Below are 17167 nucleotides of genomic sequence, written 5' to 3'. Positions count from 1 at the left end.
AGGAAGGAAAGTCCTGGGTGAGCACGCAACCTCCAGGGGCCACACTACCCAATCCTACCCCTAGAGTTCCAGTGTTGCTGATTTCAGCCCAACACCAGGTAAGCTACCAGAACACTACAACCTCCAACTGCCAGCATTAGAGGCTCCAGCACACAAAGCCAGCGACCATGCCCTATGCTCCCAACACAAGAAGCTTGGGTCAGTGCCCTCTGCTACCCAGAAGGAGAGTTCAGTCTCTTTAAAGGGCAGGAAATAAGCAAACACCATGAGCAAAAAGAAACATATGATAGATTCTCATTATGGGAAGAGTGAAGATCAAGGCAGAAATTCTGAAGAGGACAACATTATCAACAAACCCACATCTGCAACCTCAAAAGGGAATATGAACTGGACTGAAGCCAAAAAAGCCTTCCTAGAAGAGCTCAAGAAGGAATTTAAAAGTCAAATGAGAGAGGTAGAAGAAAAAATGGGAAAAGAAATGAGATGTATGCAAGAGAGAGTCAATAGCTTGGAAAAGGAAGGATAAAAATTACCTGTAGAAAACAAGTCTTTAAAAAATACAATTGACTAAACGGGGAAGGAGATACAAAATCTAATAGAAGAACACAATTTATTTTTTTCTTTTTTTTTTCTTAATTTATTTTGATTTATCAACAATCACTTCCATATGCTTTTGAGTTTAAAATTTTTCTCCCCCTTCCTCTCCACCACCTTCCCCAACATGGCGCACAATCTGATATAGGCTATAGAAATACATTCCTATTAAACATATTTTCACATTAATGATGTTGTAAGTAGGAATTAGAACCAATAGGAGGAACTACCAGAAAGAGGAAACAAAATTCAACAGAAGAAAAAAAAATAGCAAATAGTATGCTTCAATCTGCATTCAAACTCTAGTTCCTTCTTTGGATATGTATAACATTTTCCATCACGAGGCCTGTGGAGATGTCTTAGATCCTTGTATTGATGGAAAGGGTTAAGTTTATCAATATTAGTTATCGTACAACGTGGCTGTTATTGTATACAACGTTCTCTTGGTTCTGCTCACTTCACTCAGCATCAGACCATACAAGTTTTTTCAGGTTTTTCTGAAGTCTGCCTGTTCATCATTTCTTATAGCACAATAGTATTCCATTACGTTCATGTACAACAACTTGTTCAGTCATTCCCCAATTGATGGACATCCTCTCAATTTCCAATTCTTTGCCACCACAAAAAGAGCTGCTATAAATAGTTTTGTACATGTGGGTCCTTTTCCCATTTGTATGATCTCTTTGGGATATAGCCCTAGAAGTACTATTGATGGGTCAAAGGGTATGCACATTTTTATATCCCTTTGGGCATAATTCCAAATTGCTCTCCAAAATGGTTGGATCATTTCACAACTCCACCAACAACACATTAGTGTTCCAATTTTCCCACATCTTCTCCAACATTTATCGTTTTCTTGTTTTGTCATCTTGGCCAATCTGATAGCTGTGATGTGGTACCTCAGAGTTGTTTTAAGTTGCATTTCTCTAATCAATAGTGATTTAGAGCATTTTTTCATATGACTATAGATGGCTCTAATTTCTTCATCTGAGAACTGCCTGTTCATATCCTTTGACCATTTATCAATTGGGGAATGACTTATATTCTTATACATTTGACTTAATTCTCTATATATTTTAGAAATGAGGTCCTTATCAGAGAGACTGGTTGTAAAAATTCTTTCCCAATTTTCTACCTTCCTTCTAATCTTAGTTGCATTGGCTTTGTTTGTGCAAAAACTTTCCAATTTAATGTAAGCAAAGTTACCCATTTTGCTTTTCATAATGTTCTTTATCTCCTGTTTGGTCATGAATTCTTCTGTTCTCCATAAATCTAATAGGTAAACTATCTCTTGCTCTCCCAGTTTGCTTACAGTATCAGCCTTTATTTCTAAATCATGAACCTATTTTGACTTTATTTTGGTATATGGTGTGAGATTTTGATCAATGCCTAGTTTCTGCCATACTCTTTTCCAGCTTTCCCAGCAGTTTTTTTTTTTTCAAAGAGTGGGTTCTTATCCCGGAAGTGAAGTCTTTGGGTTTATCAAATAATGGATTGTAAAACAATTTGTTAAAAATTAGAATTGGGCAAATGGAAGCTAATGACTCTATGAGAGAGCAAGAACCAGTCAAACAAAAACAAAAGAATGAAAAATTAATGAACATGTAAAATACTTCATTAGTAAAAACAACTGACCCAGAAAATCAATCCAGGAGAGACAATTTACAAATTGTTGGTCTACCTGAAAATCACAATGAAAGAAAGTCAGCACAGTATCTTTCAGGAAAGCATAAAGGAAAACTGCCCTGAGGTCCTAGAACCAGAGAGTAAAATAGCCATAGAAAGAATCCACCAATCACCTTCTGAAAGAGATCTCAAATTGAAAATGCCATGGAATATAGCAGCCAAATTCAAAAATTACCAGGTAAAAGAGAAAATACTGCAAGCAACCAGAAAGAAACAATTTAAATATCATGGAACCACAGTCAGGATTACGCAAGACCTTGCAGCTTCTATATTAAAGGACTGTAGGGCATGGACTATGATATTCTTTAAGGCAAAGGAGCTTGGATTACAACCAAAGATCAACTACCCAGCGAAAATGAGCATGATCTTTCAGGGGAGGAGATGAATATTCAATGAAATAGGGGATTTCCATACCTTCCTGATAAAAAGACCAGAGCTCAACAGAAAATTTGGTCTTCAAATACAAGACTCAAGAGAGACATAAAAAGGTAAATGGGACAAAAAGAAACAACATGTTATTAATAAGGGCAAATGGTTTACATCCCTACAAGGGAAGATGACACTTCTAACTCTTGAGAACTGTATTTTTATTACACCATGTTAAATGAGTATGCATTAAGGGGGTGGGTATAAACTGACTTTGATGTAATGTTGAAAAAAATACAATCAAGTGGGTTAAATGGATCCAAGTAAGTGAATTAATCTGATCTAATTAAGAAAATGCACTGAGAGAAAAGGAAAGGAGGAGGCAGACAAGGGTAAATACATTATGGGAAAAGGCACAAAAACCTATTACAGTAGAGGGAAAGAAGGGAGAGAGAGGAGCATTGTTTGAACCTTACTCTCATCAGATTTGGTTCAAGAAGGGAATAACATAATCAGTTAGGAATAGAAATCTAACGTGCCCTATAGGCAGTAGGAAGGAAAAGGGGAAAGAAAAGGGAGGAGGGATAGAACGGAGGGAATAAGTAATAAGGGTAAAGGGGAAGAAAAGGGACGGGGCTAATAAAAGGGAGGTGGGACTGAGGGAGGCAGTGGTCAAAAGCAAAACATTAGTGAGGAGGGAAAAGGGGAAAGGAGAAAGAAAAGCATAAACAGGGTGGGAAAAGGATGGATAGAAAAATACAGATAGTAATCATAACTGTGAATGTGATATATGAATGTAATGGAATACTATTGTGCTATAAGAAATGATGAACAGGCAGACTTCAGAAAAACCTGAAAAAACTTGTATGGTCTGATGCTGAGTGAAGTGAGCAGAACCAAGAGAACGTTGTACACAGTAACAGCCACATTGTGCAATGACTAATATTAATAGACTTAACCCTTCTCAGCAATGCAAGGATCTAAGACATCTCCAAAGGCCTCATGATGTAAAATGCTATCCACAAACAAAGAAAAAACTATGGAGTTATGGAGTTTGAATGCAGATCAAAGCATACTATTTGCTATTTGTTTTCTTCTGTTGTGTTTTGTTTCTTCTTTCTGGTGGTTCCTCCTATTGGCTCTAATTCCTACTTAAAATATCACTAATGTGAAAATATGTTTAATAGGAATGTATATGTATAACCTATATCAGATTGCATGCCATCTTGGGGAGGGAAGTGGGGAGAGAGGGGGAGAAAAATTTAAAACTCAAAAGCATATGGAAGTGATTGTTGATAAATCAAAATAAATTAATTAAAAAAAGACATTCACAACCTTGCCCCAACTTATCTTTCCAGCCTCATTATACATTACTCCTTGCCTTTTATTCTATGATCCAGCCAAACTGGCCTTCTTTCTGTTCCTCACAGAGAACACTCAGTCTCTCATCTCTAAGTCTTTGGCCAGGCTGTTCCCCATGCCATCCCAGGACATCCTTCCTTATCTCCTCTGCCTCATGGACTCCCTCTATTCCTTCAAGAAGCAGCTCCTTACAGGATTGGGCACTAGCAGACGGTGAGATCAATGCAAAATGCTTTCTTGACCCCACCACCAGCTAGTGCCCTACTTTGTATTTATCTACTTTGTATTTATTTTATGTTTTTTTCTGTATCTACTTATATATGTACTTGTCTCTGCATTAGAAAAAAGCAAACTCAAACATATGCTTTCATTTACTCTATTTGTATCCCCAAATCTATTTGTATTACAGTACCTGGAAAGTAATGAGTGCTTAAAAAAATACTTTATTTAAGGTTATGTTTCATGCTTGCTTGAGGGCATGCTTTGTCTTGCTTTCCCCGGGGGGGGGGGGGGGGTGGAAGGAAAATGAACAAACTTTTATTAAGCACCTACTGTGTGCCAGGCACTTTACAAAGTGCTAATCATTTTGCAAATATTATCTTATTTGGTCCTCACAACAGCCCTGAGAAGAAAGTGCTATTATATCTCCATTTCACTGTTGACAAAACTGAGGTAAACTGAGGTGAAGTGATTTTGCCCAGGGTCACACAGCTAGTAAGTGTCTGAGGCCCAGACTCCAAAATTACTACTTTGGGTTCTAGAAGAAGGGAGAACAAATACCGTAGATGAGGAAAGTGAGGTACAGTGAAGTTAAGTAAGGAGTAAGTTCAGGTTTTCTGACTCCCAGGCCTCTGCTTTTCACCATACATTCCCTGCCTTCCTTCAATGATAGACATGCTACTCTATAATCTCAGCCCAAGGTTATAGGCCACAGTTGTTGCTATATCCACACAATTTTGATTTATTAACACAACAAAAAATAGGTGCATTGTTTGACAGAATACATTGCACTGCCCGAGTTTCCTGACCTTTCTAAATACCGGTGGTTGGTTTTTCTGGTGGAGTGAACAATGTTTCATGAATGGGTAAAGTAGCAAGAGCCATGTTGGCAGACAGGAAAAGGCTGCCTGGGAGGTATGACAAGGGGCCGTCTGATAGAGTATGGCATGGGCAGAGAGATGGCCTTGTGCCAACAGAGAGGCATAAACCACCCTACATGGAAAAACCCCAAAACCAGCAGCAGTCAGAGCAAACACTAACACCATGCTCTGTGTTCTCTTGTTCTCCCTTGGGAGTAACCAATCAAGATAATTTCAAGGTGGCTACCGTGCAGCAGATGTAGTCTCTGTGAGATGGCCCAGGATGGGCTGCAAAGGAGACATCAGCTTAATTATTTGGTAATTATGGTTACTGCTGTACACATATGCTTCCTTGAATGCAAAGAAAGAGAAAGAATATACCCTAGGGCAGACACTCTGGTGAAACTGCCAAGGAGAGCACCAATTATAGCCCATTCAACAGCAAGGACTGTCTTTAATATTTTATATTTAAAATAGGTCATAATGCCATCCTGTGGTTCACAGCCTACTTACAGGAAGAATTCATGGCTTGTATTCATAGTAAAATAAGTAGTATATTAATAGTATACTATTATATGTAACAATATATAACAGTGTATGGGTATATATAGTACATTCATAATGATGATAATAAAGATAATCATATTATAGTTTAGGTTAGTTTTTATAACAATTTGAAAACTATTTGTATAGTGTTTTAAACTTTGCAAAGTGGTTTATATATAATTTTCTCATTTGAGTTTCAATCCTATGAGATAGATACTGCAGGTATTATGGTGACGAAATTGAGTCTAAAGAAATGAATGAAAGTGAGCTGCCATGATCACATAACTAGGAAGCATGGGGATGGGGTTTGAACATGGGAACTCTTGACTCCAAGCCCAGCACCTGATTGTTCATTGTCTTGAGTGAGTTTTCCAAGGTCATAGAAATAATAGTCAGCCTAGTGGGATTAGCGAGCCAGTTCCCCTGAACAAGCCAATATTTGTTCTGCAGTACCCCATTGCTCCCCAACAACAAGAGGTAAGTAACACAAGTAGAATTAGGGTCAAAAAACTTTATTGTATAAAAAAAGAGATAATGACTCTTGAGTGGGGGGGGGGGAGGCGGAGTTCAAGCCCCTGCTCTTACAACTATCTGTGTAACCCTGGGAAAGTCATTTAAGGCAATGAACATTTATTAAGCATCTATTTTATTCTTTTTTATAAAATGAAGGCTTTGGGTTAAATCATTTCTGATGCCCTATCTAGTTCAAAATCTTTTGATCCTTATTTTACATGGGACTATAATGACATGCAGAAAAGATTAACTCATTCAAGGTCCTACTGTAACTGAAAAATGACAGAATTCAATCTTAGGTTCAGAATTTCTAACTCCAAGCCCAGGACTATTTCCACTATGCCATGTGACCTGTTGTGTTAGTCTTTTTTCAAATGGTATTATAATTTTACAACCTTCGGTTTTTGACAACCACACATCTGGATGTGGTGGTACAGAGCTGTAGTCTGTGCTAGTAGGGAGGTGAGTTCAGGAGTTCTGAGCTACAAGGGGGCCAAAGCTGGCAGGGTGTCTGTACTGTCTAGCATCAATATGGTGAGCCCTCAAAACTGAGGGAGGGGTAAATTAGGCTGATTACGGAGAGGTGAACCCACCCAGATTAGAAATGGAGCATGGCAAAGCTTTTTGAATGATCAGCAAAGGGGTAGGTCCATGAGTGGCTGCTATCCTTCAGCCTGGGCCCAATCCTGAGAGAGAGACAGAGACAGAGACGGGGACAGAAAGACAGAGAAATGAATGAATGGATGGATAAATGAATGAATGAATAAATAGATAGGTACATAAGTAAATAAATGGATAGACAGAAAGATGAAAGACAGAGAGAAAGGAAGGAGGGAAGGAAGGAAGGAAGAAGGAAGGAAGGAAGGAAGGAAGGAAGGAAGGAAGGAAGGAAGGAAAGAAGGAAGGAAGGAAGGAAGGAAGGAAGGAAGGAAGGAAGGAAGGAAAATAATTCACAATCATCTGGGATATATTTTGTCTTTCATGCCTTGTCTTGTACATTACAAAAGTGGGTGGCCTAATCTTCAACAAAGTTTACACTGTCCTAATATGACTCTTTTTTCTTTTTTAATCTGCTATGTAATGTCAACAACGTCAACACCATACTTCACCTATACTCTACTTGCTGGCCATCCCTCCAGGTGTGCAGATCAGCTGGTTCACAACAATCTCCCCGCCACTTCCATCATCATGTGCTTTGTGGATGAGGTATGGTCTACCCTTCTTCGCGCCGTTCACAGCGTCCTCAATCGCTCGCCTCCACACCTCATTAAAGAGATTCTGTTAGTGGATGACTTCAGCACCAAAGGTAACAAAAGCACAGAGCCTGCATCTTCACAAATTAACGTGTCATTGGGGTGAGGGGGATGGGGAAGGAAGAGGAGATGAGTTCGTAATCAAGCCCCCAAAAAATGGAACATGGCCAAAGCTGTGCTTCACTTGGTACTTTGTAGTGACAACATGGTATGGGCTTCAAAAGCTGAAAATAAGTACCCCTGGATCGAGCATGTCTCTACTGCCAGCTTTCCATTCAACTGAGCCTCCTTTGCCATTTTGGGGTATGGTATCCCTTTTCTAAATTAGCCTACCTCAATATCATGGTACAGGTGGACAATTATTGGATTTAGATTAGGAGGACCTGTGTACCATATACACTTTGTATGACCTTGAGCAAATCCTAATTTCCCTGAGTCTTAGGTTCCTCATTTGTAAAATTAGGTGTTTGGCCTAGATATCCCCCAATGTCCTTTTCTGTGATCCTTCTATGATACTGGCACACAAGCCTATTTGCAGTCAGTCATTTGGGAAAATACTAGAGCAAATGAAATGTTCTACACAACTGTAGCAACAAATTGTTGTGTACAAGCATCTGTGCTGGCATAAAACAACCAAAGAAGAGAACATTCTTGCCATTGACCATTGACGGGACAGGGCCTTTGTTGCTGGCGGCAACTAAAGGAAGAGTTCAGCACTTAGGAAGTCAGAGTCAGGGCCCCTCCTGTTTCTTCTAGGACTCCAGTGCACACTGTCCTCCTTAAGTGACCAAACCTCCCATTTCCTATGGGCCAAGAGCCTAAAATCTTGCTGATTTGTCCATTCCCTTCCCTTTCTTGTATCTAGAATACTGACAAGTGATTTAATATGCATTTCAAAAAATACCATAACTACTTAAATTCCTTATTTATAGACTGTGTGGATAAGTAGATGGAAGGTCTGATTTGGAGTCAGAAAGACCTGAGAAGTCCTGCCTCTGACACATTCAAATTCTGTGACCATGGACAAACTATTTAGCTTCACAGTGCCCTGAGCAACTCTAAAACAACAAAATGTGATGGAGTTGTAGATGAACAGAATCCTTTATAGACTTGAAATCATAGATACAGCCTCCCCTAAAAACAAAGACTGGGGGAAATGTATCCATTCGAAACCCTCAATTTTTAAGTATCATATGATACAGATTCATATGTGCCTATTGAGTTTGGGTTTCCCCAGTGCTATGAATCTCTGTGCTACAGCCACAAGGATGATGACTATAATAGTACTGTCCTTACATGGGCTGCCTCTGTGAATTCAAAACACAATAGTGACAAACACAACTCCTATTGCTTTCTTTTTTTTCTTTTTTTTCTTTTTTAAGGCAATTGGGGTTAAGTGACTTGCCCAGGGTCACATAGCTAGTAAGTGTCAAGTGTTTGATCTGAGGTCAGATTTGAACTCAGGTCCTCCTGACTTCAGGGCCAGTGCTGTATCCACTGCACCACCTAGCTGCCTCTCCTATCACTTTCTTAATATCTCCATAGGCACTGGTCAACAACTCCAAACTGCAGGAAATACAAACTTGATGTTGAACATGGATGGAAATGTAGAGCCCAAAGTAGTGTCCTCTTTTTTTCTTCCATATTAACATTTTTCTATAACTGCAGTGATAAGTGACACTGCAATGATGTATTGAAGCCAGCATCTTTTGGGAGAGCCAGTTGTTAAATTATCCTAGTCAGTGAGAAATTGGCAAAACAGGGTTTGATTTATTATTTTGTGGGTCACCTAGACTTAAGAAAGTGATGGAGAAAATGTTAATAATGCAGATGAAACTTAAAATGTGTTCTGCTTACATGTTGTTGTTGTTGTTTTTTTGGGGGGCAGTTGTTAAAACATTTACCAGCACACCACCCAGGTCTGCTTACACAGCATGGCTTCTTCTTCTTCTTCTTTTATAATTTAATTTATTTTATTCTGAACTTAAGAAATAAAACAAGCATTTCACTGTAAATTGCGAGGATACCCATCAGTTGAGGAATGGCTGAACAAATTGTTGTATATGATCATGATGGAATACCACTGTGCTATAAAAAATGATAAATTTGATGATCTTAAAAAAAAACATGGATAGACTTGCACAAAATAATAAAGAGCAGAATGAGCAGAAACACAAGAAAGTTGTATGCAGTAACAGCAATATGGTTTTAAGAACAACTTTGAGAGACTAAATCATTTTGACTATTACAAATAGTCAAATGAACTACAAAGGACCTATGAAGAAAGACACAGCATGGCTTCTTCAACAGCCACGTACTGCCAGAGTTATCACAGCCAAGTTCCCAACAAAACTCATTGCACATGGAGCACATGGTGTATTCTAGTTAGGGAAAGTTGGACCACAGTGGACTGACTGAATGCCTCAAAAAGTGAACTTGAGCAAAAACAGAAGCTTTCCTGACAGGAAGTGGTACACTCCCTTTTTGATGATAAAGGGTCGATCACAGTTTAATCTGCCTCCTCTTAGTCTTTCTTCTCTTTCTCTTTCGTCTCTTTCCCTTCCTCCTTTTTCTTTTCCTGGATTTCCTTCTCTTTTTACTCTTTTCCCTTTTCCTCCTCCTGTTCCCATCCTTCTTTTCTTTTTCTTCATCTTCCTACTCTTCCTCTTCTTCTATTCCCTCTTTCTTCTTCTTGTTTCTCTTCCTCCTCTTTCTCCACTCTCTCCTATTTCTTCTCATCACCCTATCTGTCCTCTACTTCCTCCTCCTCTGGCTTTGCTTCATTCTCTTCTGCCTCCTCCCGCTTCTCTTTCCCAGAATCATTCATCTTTAAAAGCTTTCAAGATCCAGAGGAATTGGGGGGCGGAGCCAAGATGGCGGAGTAAAAGCAGTGACTTGCTTGAGCTCTCCCCCAAACTCCTCCAAAAACCTATAAAAAATGACTCTAAACAAATTCTAAAGCAGCAGAACCCACAAAAAGAGAGAGTGAAACAAATTTCCAGCCAAAGACAGCCTGGGTGGTTGATCAGAAAGGTATATCATGCCAGACTGAGAGAGGAGCACAGTTCGATGTGGGAATGCAGACCGCAACGAACGTGAAGCAGGCCTCAGAGGACTGAATCAGGGGCAGCTGTGGCGGTTTCCAGACTTCTCAACCCAGGAATGCCAAAGACAACTTGGAAGGTCAGTGGGAAAAGTCTGTGACTACGGTGAGAGAGAAGCTAGGTCTCAGCCGCAAGTCCCAAGCGCGGGCTGAGGCTGCCTCCTGAGCTTCTGGCCCACAGAGAGAGGGGAAATAGAGTGCCTGATCAGAGGGGGATTTCAGGGACCTCTTTGCCTGTGCTGAGGCAGGAATCTCTTGCTTTGCCCATGCTTGGATCTGGGTCACAGTTCTGGGAGGCGGTCCTGGGGCAAGGGGGAATGCTGGTGTGGTGGAGCTTATAGTGGCTGTGGAGAGGAAACTCTCCTCACAGTTCCAAGACAGAAAAGAGTACTCATAGACCAGAGCACAGGCCAGGAAAGAAGTAAACACCTCACCCTTGATCATAGTACCTTGGAAGAATTGAAAATTTACAGGTCTCTAGAAGTATCTCTGAAAACAGATGCACAAAACACCTGAAGCTTGGGACAGTACATTCTACACACTGGAAACAGACTCCTACCTTAACAAAGAATTTGTAACTCAAGCAATTGGCCAAGATCATGAGCAAGCAGTGCAAGAAGAGTCAGACTATATTATCTTACTTTGGTGACAAAGAAGATCAAAACATACAACCAGAAGACAACGATGCCAAAGCTCCTACATCTAAAGCCTCCAAGAAAAATATGAATTCGTCCCAGGCCATGGAAGAGCTCAAAAAGGATTTTGAGAAGCAAGAAAGAGAAGTAGAGGAAAAACTGAGAGTGATGCTAAAGGAGACCCCAAAAAATACTGAAGAAAATAACACCTTAAAAAATAGCCTAACCCAAATGGCAAAAGACGTCCAAAAAGCCAATGAGGAGAAGAATGCCCTAAAAAGCAAAATTGGCCAAATGGAAATGGAAGTCCGAAAGCTTACTGAAGAAAATGCTTCCTTAAAAATTAGAGTAGAGAAATTGGAAGACAGGGACAATTTGAGAAATCAAGGCACTGTGACACTAATCAAAAGGAGTGAAAAAAATAGAAGAGAATGTGAAATATCTCATTGGAAAAACAACTGACCTGGAAAATAGATCCAGGAGAGAGAACTTAAAAATTGTTGCACTATCTGAAAGCCATGATCAAAAAAAGAGCCTAGACATCATCTTTCAAGAAATTATCAAGGGAAACTGCCTTGATATTTTAGAACCAGAGGGCAAAATAGAAATGGAAAGAATCCACTAATCACCTCCTGAAAGTGATCCCCAAAGAAAAACTCCTAGGAATATTGTAGCCAGATTCCAGAATCCCTAGGTCAAGGAGAAAATATTGCAAGCAGCCAGAAGGAAACAATTCAAGTATTGTGGAAACACAATCAGGATAACACAAGACTTAGCGGCTTCTACATTAAGGGTTGAGAGGGCATGGAGTATGATATTCCGGAGGACAAAGGAGATAGAACTACAACCTAGAATCACCTACCCAGCAAAACTGAGTATAAAGCTTCAGGGTTAAAAATGGTCATTCAACGAAATGGGGGACTTTCAAGCATTCCTGTGGAAAAGACCAGAGCTGAATAGAAAATTTGACCTTCAAATACAAGACTCAAGTGAAACATGGAAGAGGTAAACAGGAAAGAGAAATCATAAGAGACTTATTAAGGTTGAACTGTTTACATTCCTGCAGGGAAAAATGATATTTGTAATTCATGAGTCCTTTGTCAGTATTAGGGTTGTGGGAGGGAAAAAAAATTATATGTATGTATAAATAGATAGAGGGCACAGGGGGAGTTGAAGATCTTCATCTGGGTGATATCTGGAAAATAAAATTAAGGGGTGAGAGAGGATTATACTGGGAGAAGGAGAAAGGGAGAAGTAGAAGGAGGTAAAATACCTCATGTGAAACAGACAAGAAAAAGACTTTTACAGTGTAGGGGAAATGGGGGAAGGTGGGAGGGAATGAGTGAATCTTATTCTCATAGGTCTTGGCTTAAGGAGAGAATAACATACACAATGGGGTATGGAAATCTATCTTACCCTAAAGTAAAATAAGAGGGGAAGGGTACAAGAGAGCAGGGGGTCAATAGAGGGAAGTGCAGATTGGGGGAGGGGATAATCAAAAGCAAACACTTCTGAGGAGGGACAGGGTCAAAAGAGAAAACAGAATAAATGGGGGATAGGATAGGATGAAGGGAAATATACTTAGTTTTTCACAACAGGACTACTATGGTAATGTTTTGCATGACTACACATCTATAACCTGTATTGAGATGCTTGCCTTTTCAATGAGGGTGGGTGGGGAGGGAGGAAGGGAGAAAATTTGTAACCCAAAGTTTTAAAAACACATGTTAAAAATAAAAAAAAAGAAAAGAAAAAAAGATCCAGAAGAATTTACAAGTCTGCAAGGGTGGAATTGAATGCACTACAGAAGGGATATCCCCTAACATCTTGGCTCCTTGGCAATTGAGTATAGGCCACCTTCCATCATCATCGCCACAGGGAGTAATGGAAGGGAATCTCACTGAATGAGAATTCTTCAACAACTTCTGTAAAAGTTGAACCTGAAGAATTCAATTACAACTGAAAAAAATGCTACATCTCAAATCAAGGGTCGGGGGCTTGAATCCCAGCTATACCACTTATTTCTTGTGAGGGTCTTAAAGTTACTTTACTTCTCTGGAACTCAAATTCCTCAAAAATAAAAATGACTGAAGTGACACTAGATGAATTCTAAGATTCCTATCAGCTCTAAATTCCTGAACCTATTTAACCTCAACTTGTTTGTTGACCCTGACACAGGGGATTTTGAAGAGAGGAAACTGAGCATCTAATAGTTTAGAATTCAGGGATGGGGAACCTGTGGCCTTGAGGCCACATGTGGCCTTCTAGGTCTTTGGATGCATCCTTTTGACTGAGTACAAATTTTATAGAACAAATCCTTTTCTTAAGGGAATTTGTTCTGTGAAGTTTGGATTCAGTCAAAGGCCACACTTGAGGACCTAGAGGGCCACATGTGACCTTGAAGCTGCAGGTTCCCCACCCTTGGTAGATTCTTGATAAAGTATTGATAAAGAAATGACATCAGCGACCAAAACCTTGAAAAACAGAATAAAATGTCACTATTCCAATAAATGCCACTGAATTTCTTGGGTTTGTCACAGTTCCAAGGTCAGGCTAAAATAAATATTTTCTCCCTTTTCTCCCTCTTTGATTTAGAATACCTGAAAGACCAATTGGATAAATACATGTCACAATTTCCCAAAGTCCGGGTACTTCATCTCAAAGAGAGGCATGGCTTAATACGAGCCAGACTGGCAGGGGCACAGATTGCAACAGGTGAGAGGCTATTGATTCTTGTTCTCACAACTGGACAGGATTCCCCAGAAGTCAAGCATAGAGATTCTGGGATCAGAACATCTCTTCCTTCTGATGTCTCTGCTTTAGGCAAATTACTTTCCTTGCCATGAGACTTTGAAGACTTCATAATGACATAATTTAATTTGCCCTCAAATAGTTTTCTCATGAGTTTACTCTGTAGATTGATTCATACTTCTCTCCTGCTATCTCTTCACAATTACAGGAGCAATTCTTCATCAGAATTATGGGTACATAATCTATGGCACAAGTACTACTTTGACCTAAGACTCTTATTGGTGGCCTCATAATATAGAATAATAATAAGCTATAAGAGAGCCAGGAGTACTGGCTTCATTGGCAAATAAGTCCCAGATATTCATAAGGTCATTTCTTAGTCTCATCCTTCTTGACCTCTCTACTTCATTGGATATTGTCAACACTCTCTCCTTTTGGATGCTCTTTCCTCTGTGTTTTATTGTAACACCACTTTTAATGACTACCCTCCTACCTTTCCTACTGCTCTTCAGTCTCCCTTGCTGTGCCATACATGACCCCTCATCATGAGCATTCTTCAAAGCTCTCTCCTGAGCCCTATTCTCTTTTCTCTCAATTCATTCTCTTAGTAACCTCATCAACTGTCATGGTTTAATTATTATCTACCTTCAATTACTTAAAGTTCTGTATATCCAGCCCCAGTTTCTTTCCAGAGTGTCGGTCAGGCATCACCAAATTTCTATTCAAAATTTCAAATTGGATGTCCCAAAGACATCTTAAAATTGCTTGTGCAGAACAGAACTCCCTAACTCATCTCTCTTCCAAACCTCCCTATTACTGTTGGCACCACCACTGTTCTAGTCTCCCATGTTCATAAACTTAGCATTTTCCTCGACTTCTTACTCTCCCTCACTCCACATATCAAATCAGTTGCCAAATTTTTCCCCAGCCTATCTTTTCAGCTATGTTGTACATTACTTCACCTTCCATAATCTGTCATCTAGCTAATTTAGCCTGCTCTCATACACGAAACTTCCTTGGCACTGACCATCTCCCATGCCAGAAATGCTCTCCCTCTGCTTCATAGAATCTCTCTCTTCCTTCAGAATACAGCACAAACATCACCTCCTACATGAACCCTTCCTTTTCTGAATTGTGCAGATGTTTTAGTGCTTTCCCTCCCTAATTACTTTGTATTCAATTTCTTTATCATTTTTCTCTTTGTATGTATTCTTATATGTGTACTAGTTGTCACCCCAATTAGATTATCAGCTCCCTGAAACTAGGGGTGATTTATCATTATATTCCATTATATATATATACATTTATATTCCATGCAGCCACACCAGCCACACAGTTCCTGGCACATAGTGTTTCATAAACATTTGTTATTTGTTAATTGGTAGGTAAATATAAAATTTGAAGAAGAGAAGAGCTTAACTACTAAGGAATCAGGAAAGGCTTTCAATAGGAAATGATGCCTAAGTTAGTCCTTGACAGAAAGAAAGGATTCAGAGAGAGAATTCCAGGCACACAAGACAACCTGTGCAGGATGTCAAATTCAAGGAAGAGCTGGTTTGGCTGGAATGCAGAAATTTTGAAGGAGAGTTACATGAAATCAGTTTAGGAAGGGGGACTGGAGCCAGACTACGAAAGGCTTCCAATGCCAAGTTGAAGAGTTTGTATTTCATACTAGAAGCAATAGAGAGTCACTGACACTTGAGCAGAAAATAAGATGATCAGACTTGGGCTTTGAGGAGATTCTTCTGGCAGCCACATGGAGGATAGATGGAAGAATGGAGAGACTGAAAAATGGGAAGCCCATTTAGGAAACTCTTCATTGACTTGACAAACCTTTATTAAGCACCTGATATGGGATATCCTAGATGTTACCAACACAAAAACAAGAATTGAACAGTCCCTGTTCTCAAAGTGCTTACATTCTAATGGAAGAAAACAAAATATAGAGAAAAAGCAATACAAATACGCTAACAAGCAAATATGAAGTCATTTCAGGGTGGCTGGATGTAGCGCCAGAACTAGAGCAGGTGACTTGGGCTTTAACCCAGGATAGGGAATTGTCCCAGGGTAGGATATTTAAAGTTCTACTGAACAAGTTATTACATTTTACCATTGAAGAAAACAGTTGTAAAGAGTCAGGACAGGATGATGAGGCTAGGGTGGAACTATGGCTACCAAATGAGGGAACAGCAAGAGTAGAGGTTGGTTCAAAATAGCTTGAAACGGGAGGGGAGTACAATGTGAGAGGCTAATAACCTGGTCTAGTGGTGAGGGAGCCATGGGCCTAAACTATATCTTTGTTTTGCCCACCAGGTGATGTGTTGACATTCCTGGATTCTCATGTGGAATGTAACGTTGGGTGGTTGGAACCTCTCCTAGAAAGAGTTTATTTGAACAGAAAAAAAGTGGCCTGTCCAGTTATTGAAATAATCAATGACAAGGATTTAAGGTAATGTCATTACATTTCACTGAACGTTTCCATTACGCACAGACCACTAGTGACTAAGTATACTATTTAGTTCCCTTATATTGAATTCTTCTCAAATGTGACAAACACAGTCTCCATCCTGTTAAATAAGAAATTCTTGCCAGCAATCTGGAGTAAGAGCATATCTTGGAGGAAAGACAGATTTGTTAAATAATTTCCTGCTCCAACTCATTTCTGAACCACACCTGTTCCTAGCCCCAATCCTATAAACCTCTTAATCTGTATCCATGTCTTAGCAAATTCTAACACTCATTAATAGATGAACTTTCTAGCACTTTCTCTCTAAGCCATTTGTATCTAAGGGCCTATAAGACCCCATTCAGGCTAAGCACAGATTATAGGTGAAAAGGGAAAATAATTTCAGATACTTACAATCCTATTGATCAAGCATTTATTAAGTGCTTACTATGCATCAGGCACTGTGCTAGGTACTATACTGCAAAGACAAAAATGAAATAGTCTCTACTCTCAAAGAGCTTACATTCTATAGGGGAAGACAACATGTGCATGTACACATGTGCACACATACATATATGTATTTATTTATGTCGTACATATGGAATTAATACTTAAAGAATAAACATGAAATAAATTCAAAGTAATTAAATACAACTTGAAGAGAGAACACCTTAAAATTTGGGTGAAGGAAGGAATAGATTCTATAATAAGATGAAGGTATGTAAAGACATTATGGAGGAATTAAAAGTCAAAGATGAATATTTATATATTATCCTTGAGGCAATAAGGAGCCACTAAAGTTTATTGAACAAAATAATTACATGGTCAGATCT

At 39.3% G+C, this 17167-nt stretch overlaps 1 protein-coding gene across 2 annotated transcripts in view; it reads left to right on the top strand.

Moving 5' to 3' along the window:
* The window catches only part of LOC114045888 (polypeptide N-acetylgalactosaminyltransferase 5-like), an 84370-nt gene that overhangs the window by 32476 nt on the left and 34727 nt on the right, over positions 1-17167 (top strand). Inside the window, exons 2-4 of one of the 2 annotated variants that reach the window (XM_027866070.1) lie at positions 7286-7452; positions 13733-13852; positions 16202-16337. In XM_027866070.1, the coding sequence (XP_027721871.1) occupies positions 7286-7452; positions 13733-13852; positions 16202-16337 (423 nt within the window). The remainder of the gene's footprint in view (positions 1-7285; positions 7453-13732; positions 13853-16201; positions 16338-17167) is intronic. The other variant, XM_027866071.1, reaches the window with a different exon arrangement.

Source organism: Vombatus ursinus, unplaced genomic scaffold (genome assembly GCF_900497805.2).
Source record: "Vombatus ursinus unplaced genomic scaffold, bare-nosed wombat genome assembly UNPS02014779.1, whole genome shotgun sequence".
NCBI lineage: Eukaryota > Metazoa > Chordata > Mammalia > Diprotodontia > Vombatidae > Vombatus > Vombatus ursinus.
The sequence above is the reverse complement of the archived record's forward strand: the minus strand, read 5'-3'. Positions and strand labels throughout refer to the sequence as shown.